Below are 14,612 nucleotides of genomic sequence, written 5' to 3'. Positions count from 1 at the left end.
AAACCCAATGATGAAAGGTTCCCTGGCCACAATAGACACGAGACCAGGGAAAGCAAATGTTAAGGCATCTGGGGAGCATTTTCCTGGGCCAGAGGACGCGACCCGGTAGCACGACGAGCACGTCTACGGAAGAAGACGCGCTTAGCCCATTTCCAGAGTTCAACACCCATGAAGAAAATGATGGCTTCGATGAAGACAATGCCCCATTCCCATGAGATACCGCTGTGTTTGAAGACGATCCTGTTGATGACGGGGATGTACAGGATCGGGAAAGTCGTGATGAAGCCGGCCATGATGGACCAGAAGAGGAAAGGATTGCGCCAGACGTCGTACATCCATTGCGTGAAGTAGCGCTTGGATTTGGGTTGCATGCGGAAGAAGGAGCGGCGCATGTTGACCATTTCCCAGGCGAGGAAGAGGGCGAACCAAGTCAGGCAGACGAAGGTGGTTGCGCGGGCGCGGAAGACGAGCTCGCATTCTTCGGACCATTCTCTGTTGCAGCCGCGGGCGAGGTTGCCGTCGCCGAAGCCCCACATGCGGATTGAGAAGGCCGAGAGGCAGAGGGCTGCGGTCCAGAGGCCGTAGACGAGGATGTCGATGATGACTTCCCAGGTGAAGATGCCGGCTTTGTCTTGTGGCGGGCGGTCCATGATGTCTGGGGCGGCGACTTCCATGCCGAGACCCATGTCAGGCATACCGGAGGTGATCATGATGATCCAGATGATTTCAACGGGGGAGAGGGGGAAGACGGAGCGGCCGTCCAGGTCTTGGAAAGCGAGACCGATGAGCAGGGTGCAGGCTTGGGCGATGTTCTCGGAGAGGAGGTGGAGGACGAATTTTTGGATGTTATCGAAGATGCGACGGCCTTCTTCGACTGCGTTGAGGATGGAGGCGAAGTTGTCGTCTGTGAGGATGATATCGGATGCGTCTTTCGCGACATCGGATCCGGCTTGGCCCATGGCGATGCCGACATCCGCGTGCTTGAGAGATGGGGAATCGTTGACACCGTCGCCGGTCATGGCGGCGAAGCGTCCGCGACGGTGGAGCGCGTCAATCATGCGGACCTTGGTCTGGGGAGCACAGCGTGCAATGACTAGCGGTAGGGTGGGGAGTTCGTCAACTTGGTCATCGGTGAGTTTATCAAATTGACCGGCAGTCATGACCATGGCGTCGGCCACATCGGCTGCCACTGTGCTGAGATCGGCAGGGAGGATTCCCACTTGCTGTGCGATGGCTTTGGCGGTTCCCGGGTGGTCGCCAGTTACCATGTGGACTTCAATTCCGGCACGGTAGCAGGCTGCGATCGAGGCTGCTGTTTCTGGGCGCGGAGGGTCATACAGACCGATCAGTCCGAGGAAGCAGAGATCCTTCTCGACATCCTCACGCTTGACTTCGGAATCTTCGAGCAGACGGCTCTCTTCTTTGTACGGCCGGTGGGCCAAGGCCAACACGCGGAGACCAAGTTTAGCGAGCTCTTCCATGTTTTCAAGAATCGTGTTGCGGTGGCTATCAGTCATCGGCACAGGTGTGGACGAGTCCTGATCCCAGATAACAGTGGTGCATGTATCAATGATACGCTCGACAGCGCCCTTGGTGAAAACCATGGAACGTTCCTCTTGTGGAGTGACCTTGGTGAAGATGACGGACATCTTCTTGACAGTGGAATCAAAGGGGTACTCTGCTTTCTGGTGCCACACAGCGCCTTCACCTTTAGTCCATCGGTCACGATTCCAGTTGAACCGCGAGGCAAATACTTCGATGGCAATTTCGGTTGGTTCACCACGAGCGCGCCACTCTCCTTCGTCTGATTTATAGACATGAGACAAGTTCGCCATGGATGCCACGTCGAGGAAGTCCTCCAACTGGCGGTTCCCCGGGATGAGATCCTCGGGTTGCGCCGCCGGTTCCCCTTCCTTTTCATCATCAAAGTGCGCCGGAGACACCGGAGTGAATGTTACATCACCAACGGTGGGATTGAAAGGTTCGTTGGAGGTGCCAACGGAGTATGTGCCTTTCGAGGGAATCCACGCTTTTTTGACAACCATCTTGCCCTGAGTCAAGGTACCCGTCTTATCGGAACAGATATCCGTCACTGCACCAAGGGCCTCGAGAGAGTCTAGCTTACGAACAATGACATTCCGCTCCACCATGCGCTTCGTGCCCACAGCCATCGTGATGGTAAGAACGACCACCAAGCACGCAGGAATCATACTAAGACCAGTTCCGACCGCATATAAGATAACCTCGTTGTTGTCACTGAACAGATTGGCAGCCATGACAACGATCGCGAAGAGCACGGCGACTCCGAACAGAAGTATAGCCAGTTTTGACAGCTTCCTCTGCAGCGGAGTTCCAACATTGACACCAAGAAAACGGCCGACAGCGTCAGTTCCAGTAAGAGTCCACGCCTGGACATACCACCGCTTCTTGGTCTCTCCATTGGGGCCACGCTTCACTGGGCGCTTCTTACTGTTGCTAGCCCGCAGCGCGGCAGCAATAGAACCAATTTCAGTGGACATACCGGTACCGACAACCACACCCCGGGCACGGCCACGAGTGACCGTGCTGGAGCTATAGGCAATGTTCAGACGGTCGCCGGGGCCAGTGTCCTCCTTGAAAGTGGTGTCGTATTCTTTCTGGACGGGGAGTGACTCTCCGGTGAGGAGGGCTTCATCCGTCTCGAAGTTCACGGCTTCGACCAATCTGGTTGGATTTCTCTGTTAGCCACTATTCAACTTAATTCCGGTATACACAGAGGACCTACCTGATATCTGCCGGAACTGTATCACCCGTTCGCAATTCAACCATATCACCAGGAACGATCTCCACGGAGGGCACCGAGAAGGTCTGACCATCTCGGGAGACTGTACCGGTTGGCGAGCTCAGCGAATGCAACGATTCCATGGTCTTTTCGGCGGCATACTCCTGAAAGAAGCCGACGACGATGTTCAACACAATCACGGCGGAGATGAACCCGCCTTCAATCCATGACTTGATACCGAAACTGACCGCCATGGCCAGTATCAGGACCTACAACGACGAATTGGATCAGATTCTGGGAGCTCCTATACAACGAAGGGGGGGATCATGACAAAGGAAAGTGGGTCCCTTAACTAGCATCATTGCGTTGGCGACCTGGCGGACGAGGATTTTAACCACGGAGACGCCTTCGCCTTCTTCCAGCTTGTTGGGACCATACTGGCCAAGACGTTGTTTCGCCTCCTCCGTGCTCAAACCCTCATCGATTCGAGTGCCGAGTTCTCTGAGCACGACATCGTACGGAAGACTATGGGCCGGTTGACTCAAGGGAGAGTCTCCGGACCCAGAGCCAGTGTTCTTTTCGCCCGTCATGGGTGAGGAAGCTTTGCTGTGCCCCTATGCAGACGTATCTACTGACGTAGGTCAGATCGTGGAACGATCGATACTGATGGGGGGGGGGGGGGGGAAAGGAATTCGATTCTCTACGAAGTGGGAGGGGATCGAGACTTTTTAAGTCATCCCTAACGAGCCTACAATGAATTGGCCAAGATGTTCGAGGGGATCCGATTTTTAGCCTTTGGCTGAATTCAGGACGTGCCATTGCCTAGACATGTAGCATGACAGTTATTGGAGGAGGAGCGGGGAGCGCCTTGGCGCCCAGACCAACGGATCATATACGGGGGGATTGGCAACAGGAAGAATTTGGGACCGATGACGAATTCGTCGAGGTGGATCATCATTCATGGCACCAAAAACGAAGCCCTACCAATTTGAATCAACCCCATGGGCACGTGCTCCGCCAGTCACCGCTTTTGCCACCCATTTATTTCATTGGATTTTTTCCGTTCCGCCTGCCAAGAACAACAGGCACGATTCTTCGTTAACCGAACTTCGTATTTATTTTTCCTCCCCCCACTACGTGAATGCAACGATACCGGTGGGGAGCGCACAAATTTCTGTGCTTGGCACGACTACTAGTAATGCACCTTCTCGACTCGGTTATGATAGCCCTCAGCCGTTCAATTCTGAACGGTCTCGAGCCGGTCGGTGTGTCTTGCATGTTGCCAATTCATCTTGGCTTAGATCTATCAACTCCTTCGGAAGAGCATCCATGCCAGATAGGGTACTCACGCAGAACCTTTGACAGAATACTGACTGGACCTCGATCGTTGGGCGGGATTTACTACCGATTGGAGGGCCTTTTCAGAGCTTATTTCTCCACTCTGGAGTCTGGTCCCCGGACAGTTTTCGTAGAGAACAGCAAGACACACATGGCAATCCGTCGGAACACCAAAGGATTGTCAACACGTGAGTGGTCCGATGCCATGAAATTGATTCACAAAGAGGTCATTGGTCGGCCTCAGTGATAGAAATCCGCAGATACGGACAGCCAAAACCTTCTTTGCGATGCAACGTTCTCGATCACTCGATGCCGCAGTAGACGGAATATGGATTCTGGCACCGACCGTTGTCAATGGGACCACGAGTCAGTTTGCTATTAGTCCTGTTCAGAACTATCCGCATATACGGACCCTGGTGTTCACTCGCGATTGTGTCAACCGTGAGGCGTGTTCCAGATGCTTACCCTCCGGTTGCCCTCCGATTGCCGATCCGATCCTCTACCGAGGTCGTCCAACCTGACGTATATCATCTAGAATCTTGATCGGTCCTCGCCGTCTAATTATAGTCACCACGGACCGACAAAGGCTCTGACCACCGGTTACACGTAGTTGGATGCATCCTTGCACAAGTAGCTAATGTCAAGGCCGCTCCAATGGACCTCTACAATTGGCATCGAGAGTCTTACATTATGATGTCTCAAATCCAACAAGGATCGGGGAACTTATGTTCCATAATGAGTTGGTGTCTTTCGTCATTATTGCATTGGCACACGATAGGTGTCCTTCTGCCAAGAAAATCAACTCTGATTTCGCTTATCGCCATCAAGCTTCTTCTTGTTTCACAGCTTATACTCACCCGACAGATAATATTCTATGTGCTTTCAAACCTGCTTGTTGGGATTGGAGATAACAACTATAGTATCCGAATAGTCTTATAAATCGTGAATCAGAGGTAGGAAGTGGAATACTTCTATTGGTGGAATTAGCGTGAGATACATCGTCATAAGAGTTTTAGGAAATCCAGCTTGTAATTAAGGCAAAGTGTGTAGCACGGAGTAAATGGTTAGAGCCCTATGAGTACTTTCAAGGCCATTCCTGATTCTACGAGGTTGTCAGCATGTTGCCTAGACGACCATAACTGCTAATGGTACTGAAGATGTTCTCTACACAGCTGGGCAAAATCAGCACCCGAACGGAACTATTCAATCCGGATAACAAGCTCCATAGCACGTTCCTGAGGAAGAAATCCACATTTTAGGAGAGTAATCAAACAGTATACGCAAAAGGCCGAGATATGAACTGCAAGAGAAAGTAATAGGAACAGAACAACTACATTCACAATTCAAGGTGTATCCCAACAAACACTTGGGTATGTACAATGGGATATGTAGTTGGCAATACATCGCATTAATGCCGTGCACCTTCTCAATCATCACCATACGAAGGCCTTCTCCTATGGAAATTGGTGTTGGCTTATTCAGGGACATATACCTGGAATCTCAAAGGGAACTGCCACTACATATTGGAAAGGCCCTTCCACGGCCTTTCAATCTGTAGCTGTTGTAATCCAAGATTGCAACCACCACCAATCCGATATAAGTTCTTATTGGCACGTATCCCTTTCATATAAATGAGAAATGTCTGATACTCTTGCTTCCTTGCCCTCCTTCAATTTGGCTTGGGCCAGTCAATCGGCTCAGGACAGAGTAGGAGGTATCCTTGCCACCTTAGGTCAATTCCCATGTACGGCCAGCCGTCGTTAGTGTGGTTCACATATATGTGGAGCAGCTATTGGTCCTCCTACAAAAGCCCTGACAGCAGCACACTACGTGGCTGGGACGCAACCAAGTGATCTCGGAGTTGCGACTGGTACAATTTCGATACCAGGCGGGAGCTTCATACAGTTAAGAAAATTGCAATCCATCCAGACTACACCGGTCGCTGCGAAGATACCTGGAGCCATGACATTGCTGTTCTCACCCTAGTAGCACCCATACAGTACAATAATTATCAGAAGCGATGCGCATTGCCAGACTGGCTCCCCGCTGCGCGTCGGCAGTGTGTCCTTGCTGGATAGTGCGAAAGATTTAGCAATAGGCCCCTGAGTAATACTCTTTCATAGATACAGCCGTTGGTTATTGATCCACATGAATGCAAGCATGCGTATGCAGATAGGCCGTGGGGTAATTCTCAATTATGTACTGTGTACAGAGGTGGGATCGGCACCTGCCATAGTGATGCTGGTGGTCCACTTGTATCAAATAATAGTGTTATCATTGAAGTGTCTAGTTGGGGCATGCCGTGTGCACTAGGTCTCCTAGATGTTTATGCTAATGTATGTAAATCTACAGGGTTTTATTAGAAGCCAGATGTAATTTGAGCATGGTGGTATGTATGTGGGGAACCTAGGTTCTTATCATGAGGGGTTAGATTGAGGCTATATATATACTTGACATAGAATCTATTGATATACTTAAAATTATTTGGAGGGATGATTCACATGACCCACCACTTTAGCCCACTTATCTGTCCCTATATCGTCTTCTGCCTCTTTAGCCTTAATTTCTTCATGGAGATAAATCGGCAAATTGACGACCAAAAACAGCGTTAACTGCGGCCGTTCTTGATAATCCGATCAGGACAATATACTACGTAGTAGACACTGGATAGACATGTCTTTCTCAGAAGCTTCGAATGCAATTGGTCTAATTATCCGAAAATAATAGAGAATGTTACGTCGAACCCAGCGTCTTAAGGACCTCGCAGCCTTCTCTAGCTACATACTTCTCCAGTATAGGTTCAATGGATGGATAGGCTAATCAATCCAGAGCCGTACGGTACGGTACGTACATTCTGCTTCACACCACTGAAGATGTGTATCTTTCCGGTATCAATAATTACCCGAAGCGTATTAATACCCGAATACCCGCCATTCATTCAAACCGGCGGGGATCAACGACCATATCGCCGATGAAACCCCATGGATTCTAGATCAAGCTCCCATAGTGGTAGAGCCACGCGCTCCTCGCTGGCATGTCTACCCTGTCGCTCGCGTCACTCAAAGTGCGATGGTAAACGTCCTCGCTGTACGCGCTGCGCTGAAACCGGACAGGAGTGTAACTATGCACGATCTCGTCGCGGTGGGCTCGACCGCGCAGCCCTGGCTGATCGTCGTCGACGACTTGCAGCGGGAGAGAGAACATCTCCAACTCCTGACTCGAGTGGTCAACGATATGCAACGATGCAGCAGACCCAGGAGCACCCCGCTCCATTGATGGTCGAAGATCTTCACCATGAGCCCGGCGAAACGATCAGGGTTGGCGATGTCATCTTAGGCATCTCGCTTCCGGGCACAGGCACCGCCCATCTTGGTGGCATTGAGGACGATTCCTTGATCAATGCATATTATGAGAAATTCCATGGATGTCACCCCTTTCTCTTACCCCAGAAACACCTCGCAAGACTGTATGAAGATCCCCACAGACAGTCCAGCTTCGAACCTCTTCTAGCTGTGATGCGCTTGATCGGATATATCTACACCTCGCGGGAATGGTCAATATCGTTGAGAGACCACATTGACGCTTGCTTTCTGCAAGCATCATCATCTGATCCTGTTATGGTCCAATGTCGACTCTTATTGTCTATGGCTTTATTCTGGCACGACTATAAGGACGCGGCCAAACTGGAGATGGACGCTGCCACTAGTCTTGCAGTTGATCTGAAGATGTTTCTGTCGGACTTTGCGGCGTCGCATGGGCGCGACGATCCCGTGCTGAGGGAATGCTGGAGGCGGACATGGTGGATGTTGTACATCATCGACGCCTATTACACCGGTACGCTGGGGACCATGAATTTTCGAGTTGCGAATATTACGTCTACGGTGGAACTACCTTGCGAAGAGCTGGAATACGAGTCCGGAGTAAGTATTGACACCCACAGCTCCCTTGGATGCCTCCTTCCGAGGTTCTAGGTGAGTCGAGATAGCTCACCTGGCGCCAGAATATACCCGAGCCGCGCACCCTGCAAGAGTTCAACTGTCGGGAATTCTCCGCCGAGCCCATTCACTTCTCATCTTTTGCATATCTCATCGGAGCCGTACAATGTGCAGGATCAGCGATAGCCGTAGCACCAAAGATCGCAACCAAAGAAGACTCGACGCACGTCGTCCAAGCTGCGGACTGTAGTCTGGATGGATGGCGATTGTTATTGCCGAAAGATCGGAAGCAGGTCATGGATAAGGACGGAAAGATCGACGAGCTAATGTTTCAAGCCCATTTGATCATTGATGTGTAAATTCCCCCTCTCCTCCTGCCCACATTCCGCCTTGCAACTTGCAACACTTGTAAGGTCTCCTCGTAGTCCTAACGCATTTAGGTCCACCATCGGGTTACACCGACCCTTCTCAGCCCTGAAGTTCAATGCCGTGGAGAATGTGTCAAGCTGTGCCCGAGAGCCACCCCTCGACGCACCGATCCCAGATCTCGTTAATGTACACACCGTGCGCGTGCTACGAGCCATCGAGTCCCAGATCCGGCTTTTGGCGCTACCACTCCCTGAATTTCACCATACGCCATTTACCACCTGCATGGTGAGTGAGGGAACGCTAGCGCTACTGTCAGCCTGCACTACTCTACTGAAAGGTACCAACTTGTCAACCGCAAGAGATCAGATCCGGATGACACTGGGATGTCTTAAGGTGCTGGGCGAGGTGTGGCCGAGAACCGCAAGGAATGTGCGGGAGATACAGACGATCGCTCAAACAGTGCTTGGAATTGGGTCGGGGGTGAGTAAGAGCAGTGCGACACCTAGCTCCAGCACTGGCCCGTCTAGCGGTGGAGGAGACGAGAGTTTTGATCTAGCCAGCTACGTACCGAGCAACGACACAACTAATAGCTCTTCCCTTGGCTCTATCGAGGATCTTTGTGGTTGGTACAGTCTCGGCGAGCTGAGTGACATTTCATGGGGGTTGGGCAATGGATCATAAGGTCATGGCCTGCAAAGGTAGTTTTCATCAATCTTTTCATATAATGTAATGCAGTATGTTAAATATTATCATGACCAACAAGCTTTGTGGATAGCTTTTACACCCAATAATGGAGGTTCACAATCCACCGAACCAATATTAGGTACGCTCAAGATCGAACAGCAACAGATACTTATGTTGCACTATGAGCTAGATGAATACCAAATCACCAGTACACTTCAATGACCGAAAGAAGCTGGTTTTTTATCTCTTTCTCTCTCTCTGTTCTTTTTGAAGTACATCAAACATGATAACTTGATTGACCACAACACCAAAGGAGCTATCATACCCACACTCCAGGCTTGCTGTTAAAATTTTAGCGGAAAGCTGGAATGAGAAAAATGCTATATTTTGCATATCCCGCCAATAGTATAGCGTTGATAACTGTACCGCACTGCTTTGAGTTTTGGTGAATCTTGCAGGGGCAGATGGGGGCAATGCTATGAGGGCGAGAGGAACGAGGGTGGACAGCAATGTTCGCCACGTGGCCGTCTAGAAATCGACTGCGGGACGGTTGACCCTACCAATTATGATGCTACAGTTGTTCATCAGCCGAGCCTGTCTTTGCCGTTGATGGTCTCGCGCTGCGTTCTGCAGAGACCAGGGACAGTCCGATACTACGATCTTGACTTGTAATAGTAGTTCCCGGAGAAAAGTTTCCGATTTGAACATACTCAAAGTTAATCACGACTTATTGGAAATCATGTCAACATAGGCCAGGGCAGAAGAATAGCGCGTCATCATACGGGGATTCAGCAGTTCGGGAACCATATAGGAGAATAAATTAATATAACACAGACACACAATGCAACCACTACCATGACTTGAGTCAACGAAGCCTTGACATTGCAAGTCGCATTTCGATTGTCTCATTCATGTACGGAGCAATAACAATTAAAAATGACATAGGGGCCTGTTGCTGTTCTAGGCCCCCCTGCATCATCGATCGGGCTTTCTCCGATTAATTCCCTATTGTCGACAGTAACCCAGCGTGGCCTGGGTATAGAGACCAATACTAACAGGTAGATCTCTGGGTGATTCGAATGACTGTTTGTCGGCGCTTCTGGAGCGTTGGCCCACATTGTCTAAGCCTCGCCAAGATGCAACTTTCAATGGCTTGGGCGGGGGGAAATCTGGGGTTATCATGCTTGGGTCTCCAAAAGTGCGGTATGTACCAAGCAGCAACTGAACAAGACTGGCTGCATTCAGATGTATAGTATCATGGTATCAGATAGCCTACACAGTCCCATGTCTACGCATTCCCCTGATTTTATTTATTGGGATTTTCTTTGCCACCCCTGGTAAGCCTTGTCACGAATCATTCCGCTGTTAGGCGTGGAGTAGTGATTCTTTCTCATCATGGTGTATCGAGTACGAGAATCAGAGGGAGAAGTAAAGACGGTGCGAGAGGAATACTTATAGATCACGTATGGTGGCGCTAAGCGGCAAATAAACACTTGTCCGAGGTAGAATTATAGCGGTATAGCATTGGATGGCTGCGATACCACAAATAATGGGGGTTAATGACTTCGATGAATTAATTCGCGGAACGAGGTTCTTTCCACAAAGCCAATGAGATATGCTGGGTAAACGAGTAGTAAACGAAAATATGATGGCATTCATGGACCAGGACCAAAAGAGGCGAGAAGCTGTGGTTTTGCCCCACTCCCGACAACTTCCTAAAACGGAAGTTGAGGCGGAAGTTGGAAGTTGAGGGCTAAAAACACACTGACATCTTGGCCACTAAGCTACTTGGAGTGGAAAAATTCGTCGATAGTGTTAGTGGAGAGATGTGCGATTCAATTGCAGCTTCCGGCTAGAAGCTATTGGCCACCTTGTGGGCATGTTCCGAACCGGTTCTTCCTAATAGGCAAGGCTTTTCGACGCCTTCCAGAGTGCGGATCGTGGTGTTTTGACGATGCATCGGTAGTTAAAAATTTCTTGAGGATTCCTTGAATCGATTAGTAAAAGAAATGCCGAACGTGGTATAAAACAGGATCCCCCCAGTGCAGACTGTATCTTTGTCAATTTTCCAAAGCTAACACCAGCCAGCTATGGCACCCATTGCAGATACACCACTCAGTGGATCTGATCCAAATATGGAGAAGTCCGCTGGAGAGACAGGCTCTCCAAGTCTGGGGGCACCACAGTCCCCATCACAATTAGAGCAGCAATCGGACTTAGCAGATCTCGAGCGCCTTGGTCGAGAGCGTCCTGCATGCTTCTCTAATACTTGGTCGGAACTGACTTTTGCATTCTCCATTATCATGTCCCAGATTCTTGCGGTATGAAGCTTGTCGCTCACGTGCTAGTCAAATATCTCAGAAGAGCTAATTCATGCATCGTTAGGAATATTACATATCTGGCTCAAATGTTCTCGTTCCTACGCTGGTCAAGGAGTTGCACATCCCAGAAGCTTCGGTGGTATGGCCATCAACCGCACTGTCTCTCGTGGTGACATCAACACTTCTCATATTCGGTCGACTTGGAGATATGTACGGGGGTTATGTGGTCTACCTTGCAGGGGCAGGCTGGCTGACAGCCTCATCAATTCTAGCCGGCTTTTCTCAAACCTGGCTAATGCTAATCATCTGCCGAGCTCTGCAAGGATTTGCTCTTGCTGCGTTCCTTCCGTCTGGGATCATGATCTTGGGCAGCACATATCGACCTGGTCCACGGAAGAATCTCATTTTCAGCGTTTACGGCGCATGCGCCGCACTGGGGTTCTTCGCCGGTATTTTCTTCTCTGGGTTGTGCAGTCAGTTCCTTAGCTGGAGGTGGTACTTTTTCATTGGAGCAATTCTTTCCGCAGTCACTTTTATCTCTTCCTATTTCTCGGTTCCCAGCGATTTTGCGGAGAGGAAAAAGGCAAACGTTAAAATGGACTGGGCTGGATGCTGTCTTTCCGTACCAGGAGCGGTCCTGCTCGTATTTGCGATTGCGGAAAGTTCTTACGCACCACAAGGATGGAAGACACCATACATCCCAGTTTGCTTCTCATTGGGAGTGATATTTTTGGGGCTGATGGTCTACGTTGAAGGCTGGGTGGTCAAGGACCCCCTACTTCCGGGAGATCTGTTTGCAGTCAAATATCTGACACCGCTGGTCATTGCACTGCTTTGCCTTTACGGGAGTCTGGGCATATACTTTCTATATGCCGTTCTATAGTAAGTGTATCTGAGTGCGATCTGCTCTGCCGCGTTCCAGGCCTGTCCTAACCTTCTCTACAGCATGTCCGATGTAATGGGTGCAGGCCCACTACAAATCGTGGCGTGGACGGTCCCCATGGCGGTCGGAGGTCTCATCCTTGCGACAGCAGGAGGATTTATTATGCACAAAGTCTCGGGAACGCTCCTCATGCTTATCTCTTGTATTGGATACGCCGGCTCGGGGCTGTTCTTTGCCGTGATTCCCGAAGGTGGGATCTATTGGGGTTTCGTGTTCCCCGCTATGATTTGTGGCACAGTCGGGATCGATATCAGCTTCAACATTTCCAACATCTTTATCACCACTCATCTGCCGAAGGCCAAGCAGGGATTGGCAGGGGCGTTGATCAATTGCACTCTACACTTTGGGATTGCCATTTTTCTTGGGTTCGCTGATATTGTCAAATCAGAAACAGAACACCTTGGCCAGGTTAAGAGTTTTAAGGCTGTTTTCTGGTATGAGACAGCGTTGGCACTAGTCGGTGGGCTGATTGTTGTGTTCTTCGTGCGGATTCATCATGCAAAGAGTGATCTGACGGTGGAAGAAAGAGAGGCATTGACCGCCGAAAGTCGGAATACATAGTGTGGGTCATATTTCACTTGGACATATGACCCTGGATACGTTTTGTACATAGAATACTGTAATACTTCGATATCATGAGAGGACGAATATGAATCTGCCTAATGCTTGAGGCTGACCATCAACAGCTACAAACGGGAGCATGTGAGTGGTTGCCTGAAAAATTGGGGGCGGAGCGAATAAGGTAGGGCGAAGGCGGTGAGGCGAGATGCTTTTCCGCCTCCGAGATTAGATCCCCGCAAAACTTCAGCCAACTGTCAACGACGTCAGTCATCCTTGAAACCACTCGGAGCCCGTCAAAATGAAGATTCTCTATATTGGAGTGAGTCTGTGGAGGTCCCTCTTGGAGGGCTGTATGTATCTAACCTTCTTCCTGCTCGATAGGTCCTACAGAATGCCCAGCAGCCGGCGGTGGAGCTGTGTGCGGAGCGCGAGCTCAGCAGCTACTCGCGCTTCACCAGGGGTAGCATCAGCGAGTTTATGACCATGTTCAGCAAGACGGTCGCCGAAAGAACGAAGCAAGGCCAGAGACAAGATATCCAAGAACAAGGCAAGTGCTTACCTTTGCCTACTGGCCACCCGGCAACACCCCCCTGACCGCCCCTCTTGTGCTTAGATTTCACATTCCACGTGTATGCGCGGACCCAAGGCATTGCCGGTGTCATCATCAGTGACAACGAATATCCCTCTCTTGCCGCCCATCAGATCCTCTCCAAGGTCCTCGATGAGTTCCTCACCCTCAACCCCAACGCAGGCACCTCCACCCAGCCTGTCTCCTTCCCCTCCCTGAAGACATACATCTCGGCGTATCAGGACCCACACCAGGTGGACAGTATCATGAAGATTCAGAAGGAGCTGGACGAGACCAAGATTGTTCTCCACAAGACGATTGAGAGCGTCTTGGAGCGTGGAGAGAAGATTGACGACCTGGTTAATAAGGTAAACGATCCCTTTCCGGTGGATGTGACATGTGGGTCTAGAACAGGAGCTAACTGGGCTTCAGAGTGAGGGTTTGTCCTCACAATCGAAGATGTTCTACACCTCTGCCAAAAAGCAGAATAGCTGGTATGGACGATTACCCCTATTTGCGTATGTACGCTGACAGTCGGTAGTTGCATTCTTATGTAAGAGAGATCCTATGGGAGCGGGGGAAAAACATTTTTAATATCACTGTAAACCGCACTGGGAGAGTCTCTCCATCCCCTGACTGCTTGATTTCAACCTGTTCGAAGCGTTTTCTTTGTTTATTGCAGCCATCGTTGGCATTCGCTTTTTTTTTTTTTTTTTCTTTAGTTTTGATACAGTAGGCTATTGGCTTGAAATTTGGTGCGCTGGCGGTGGATTAACCGTATATGAAAGGTAAATGGAGCATTGTGAAGATAAATCTCACCATATTCCAACCCCACTTACACTTAGAAGAACATGAAATTCTTGTTGACCCGGTTCCGGTGGTTTTACCTTGGTATAGACGTATAGACCTGGTGTCTAGTAATCAGGCACCACTCTCTGAAGGATAACCCTATTCTCTTGTCGATGCGGTGCCTGAAACGAGCCATGCTGACAAGTCCCTGTGCGTTGTCCCGCCGCCAGGAACAGGACGTACACCGATCTTTTATCAGCTTATCACCTGTACCGGTGGACCCCTATTGCATATAGTCCGCTCCACTTTGGATGGAATTTGCAAATCGTTACAAAACACATTG

At 50.0% G+C, this 14,612-nt stretch overlaps 5 protein-coding genes across 5 annotated transcripts; 4 read left to right on the top strand and 1 right to left on the bottom strand.

Annotated features, from left to right (window-relative positions):
• Positions 1-59: 59 nt before the first annotated feature.
• Positions 60-3,351, bottom strand: BDV38DRAFT_269278 (uncharacterized protein; the record flags this gene model as incomplete). The annotated part of the gene is made up of 4 exons (XM_032056940.1): positions 60-2,612; positions 2,643-2,703; positions 2,765-2,978; positions 3,093-3,351. The coding sequence occupies 4 exons, from the start codon at positions 3,349-3,351 to the stop codon at positions 60-62; spliced, it is 3,087 nt and encodes a 1,028-aa protein (XP_031916355.1).
• A 390-nt stretch (positions 3,352-3,741) lies between these two features.
• Positions 3,742-4,550, top strand: BDV38DRAFT_28312 (uncharacterized protein). The gene has a single exon (XM_032059970.1). The coding sequence runs from the start codon at positions 3,903-3,905 to the stop codon at positions 4,344-4,346; it is 444 nt and encodes a 147-aa protein (XP_031916354.1). The 5' UTR covers positions 3,742-3,902; the 3' UTR covers positions 4,347-4,550.
• Positions 4,551-6,941: 2,391 nt separating this feature from the next.
• On the top strand, positions 6,942-9,084 carry BDV38DRAFT_290530 (putative C6 transcription factor; the record flags this gene model as incomplete). Its single annotated transcript, XM_032061503.1, has 3 exons — positions 6,942-8,019; positions 8,100-8,389; positions 8,475-9,084. Exons 1-3 carry the CDS (start codon positions 7,081-7,083, stop codon positions 9,082-9,084), a joined length of 1,839 nt encoding a protein of 612 aa, XP_031916353.1. The 5' UTR covers positions 6,942-7,080.
• A 1,807-nt stretch (positions 9,085-10,891) lies between these two features.
• Positions 10,892-13,190, top strand: BDV38DRAFT_240321 (putative MFS multidrug transporter). Its single transcript, XM_032053883.1, has 4 exons — positions 10,892-11,108; positions 11,176-11,408; positions 11,473-12,290; positions 12,354-13,190. The coding sequence occupies exons 2-4, from the start codon at positions 11,178-11,180 to the stop codon at positions 12,910-12,912; spliced, it is 1,608 nt and encodes a 535-aa protein (XP_031916352.1). The 5' UTR covers positions 10,892-11,108; positions 11,176-11,177; the 3' UTR covers positions 12,913-13,190.
• Positions 13,174-14,187, top strand: BDV38DRAFT_240316 (palmitoyltransferase YKT6). The gene is made up of 5 exons (XM_032053882.1): positions 13,174-13,231; positions 13,294-13,459; positions 13,526-13,848; positions 13,913-13,974; positions 14,022-14,187. Exons 1-5 carry the CDS (start codon positions 13,211-13,213, stop codon positions 14,035-14,037), a joined length of 588 nt encoding a protein of 195 aa, XP_031916351.1. The 5' UTR covers positions 13,174-13,210; the 3' UTR covers positions 14,038-14,187.
• Positions 14,188-14,612: the final 425 nt, after the last annotated feature.

The sequence above is a fragment of the Aspergillus pseudotamarii genome, assembly GCF_009193445.1.
Source record: "Aspergillus pseudotamarii strain CBS 117625 unplaced genomic scaffold BDV38scaffold_12, whole genome shotgun sequence".
Taxonomy (NCBI): Eukaryota; Fungi; Ascomycota; class Eurotiomycetes; order Eurotiales; family Aspergillaceae; genus Aspergillus; species Aspergillus pseudotamarii.
Note: the sequence above shows the minus strand (reverse complement) of the source record. Positions and strands in the feature narration are given on the sequence as shown.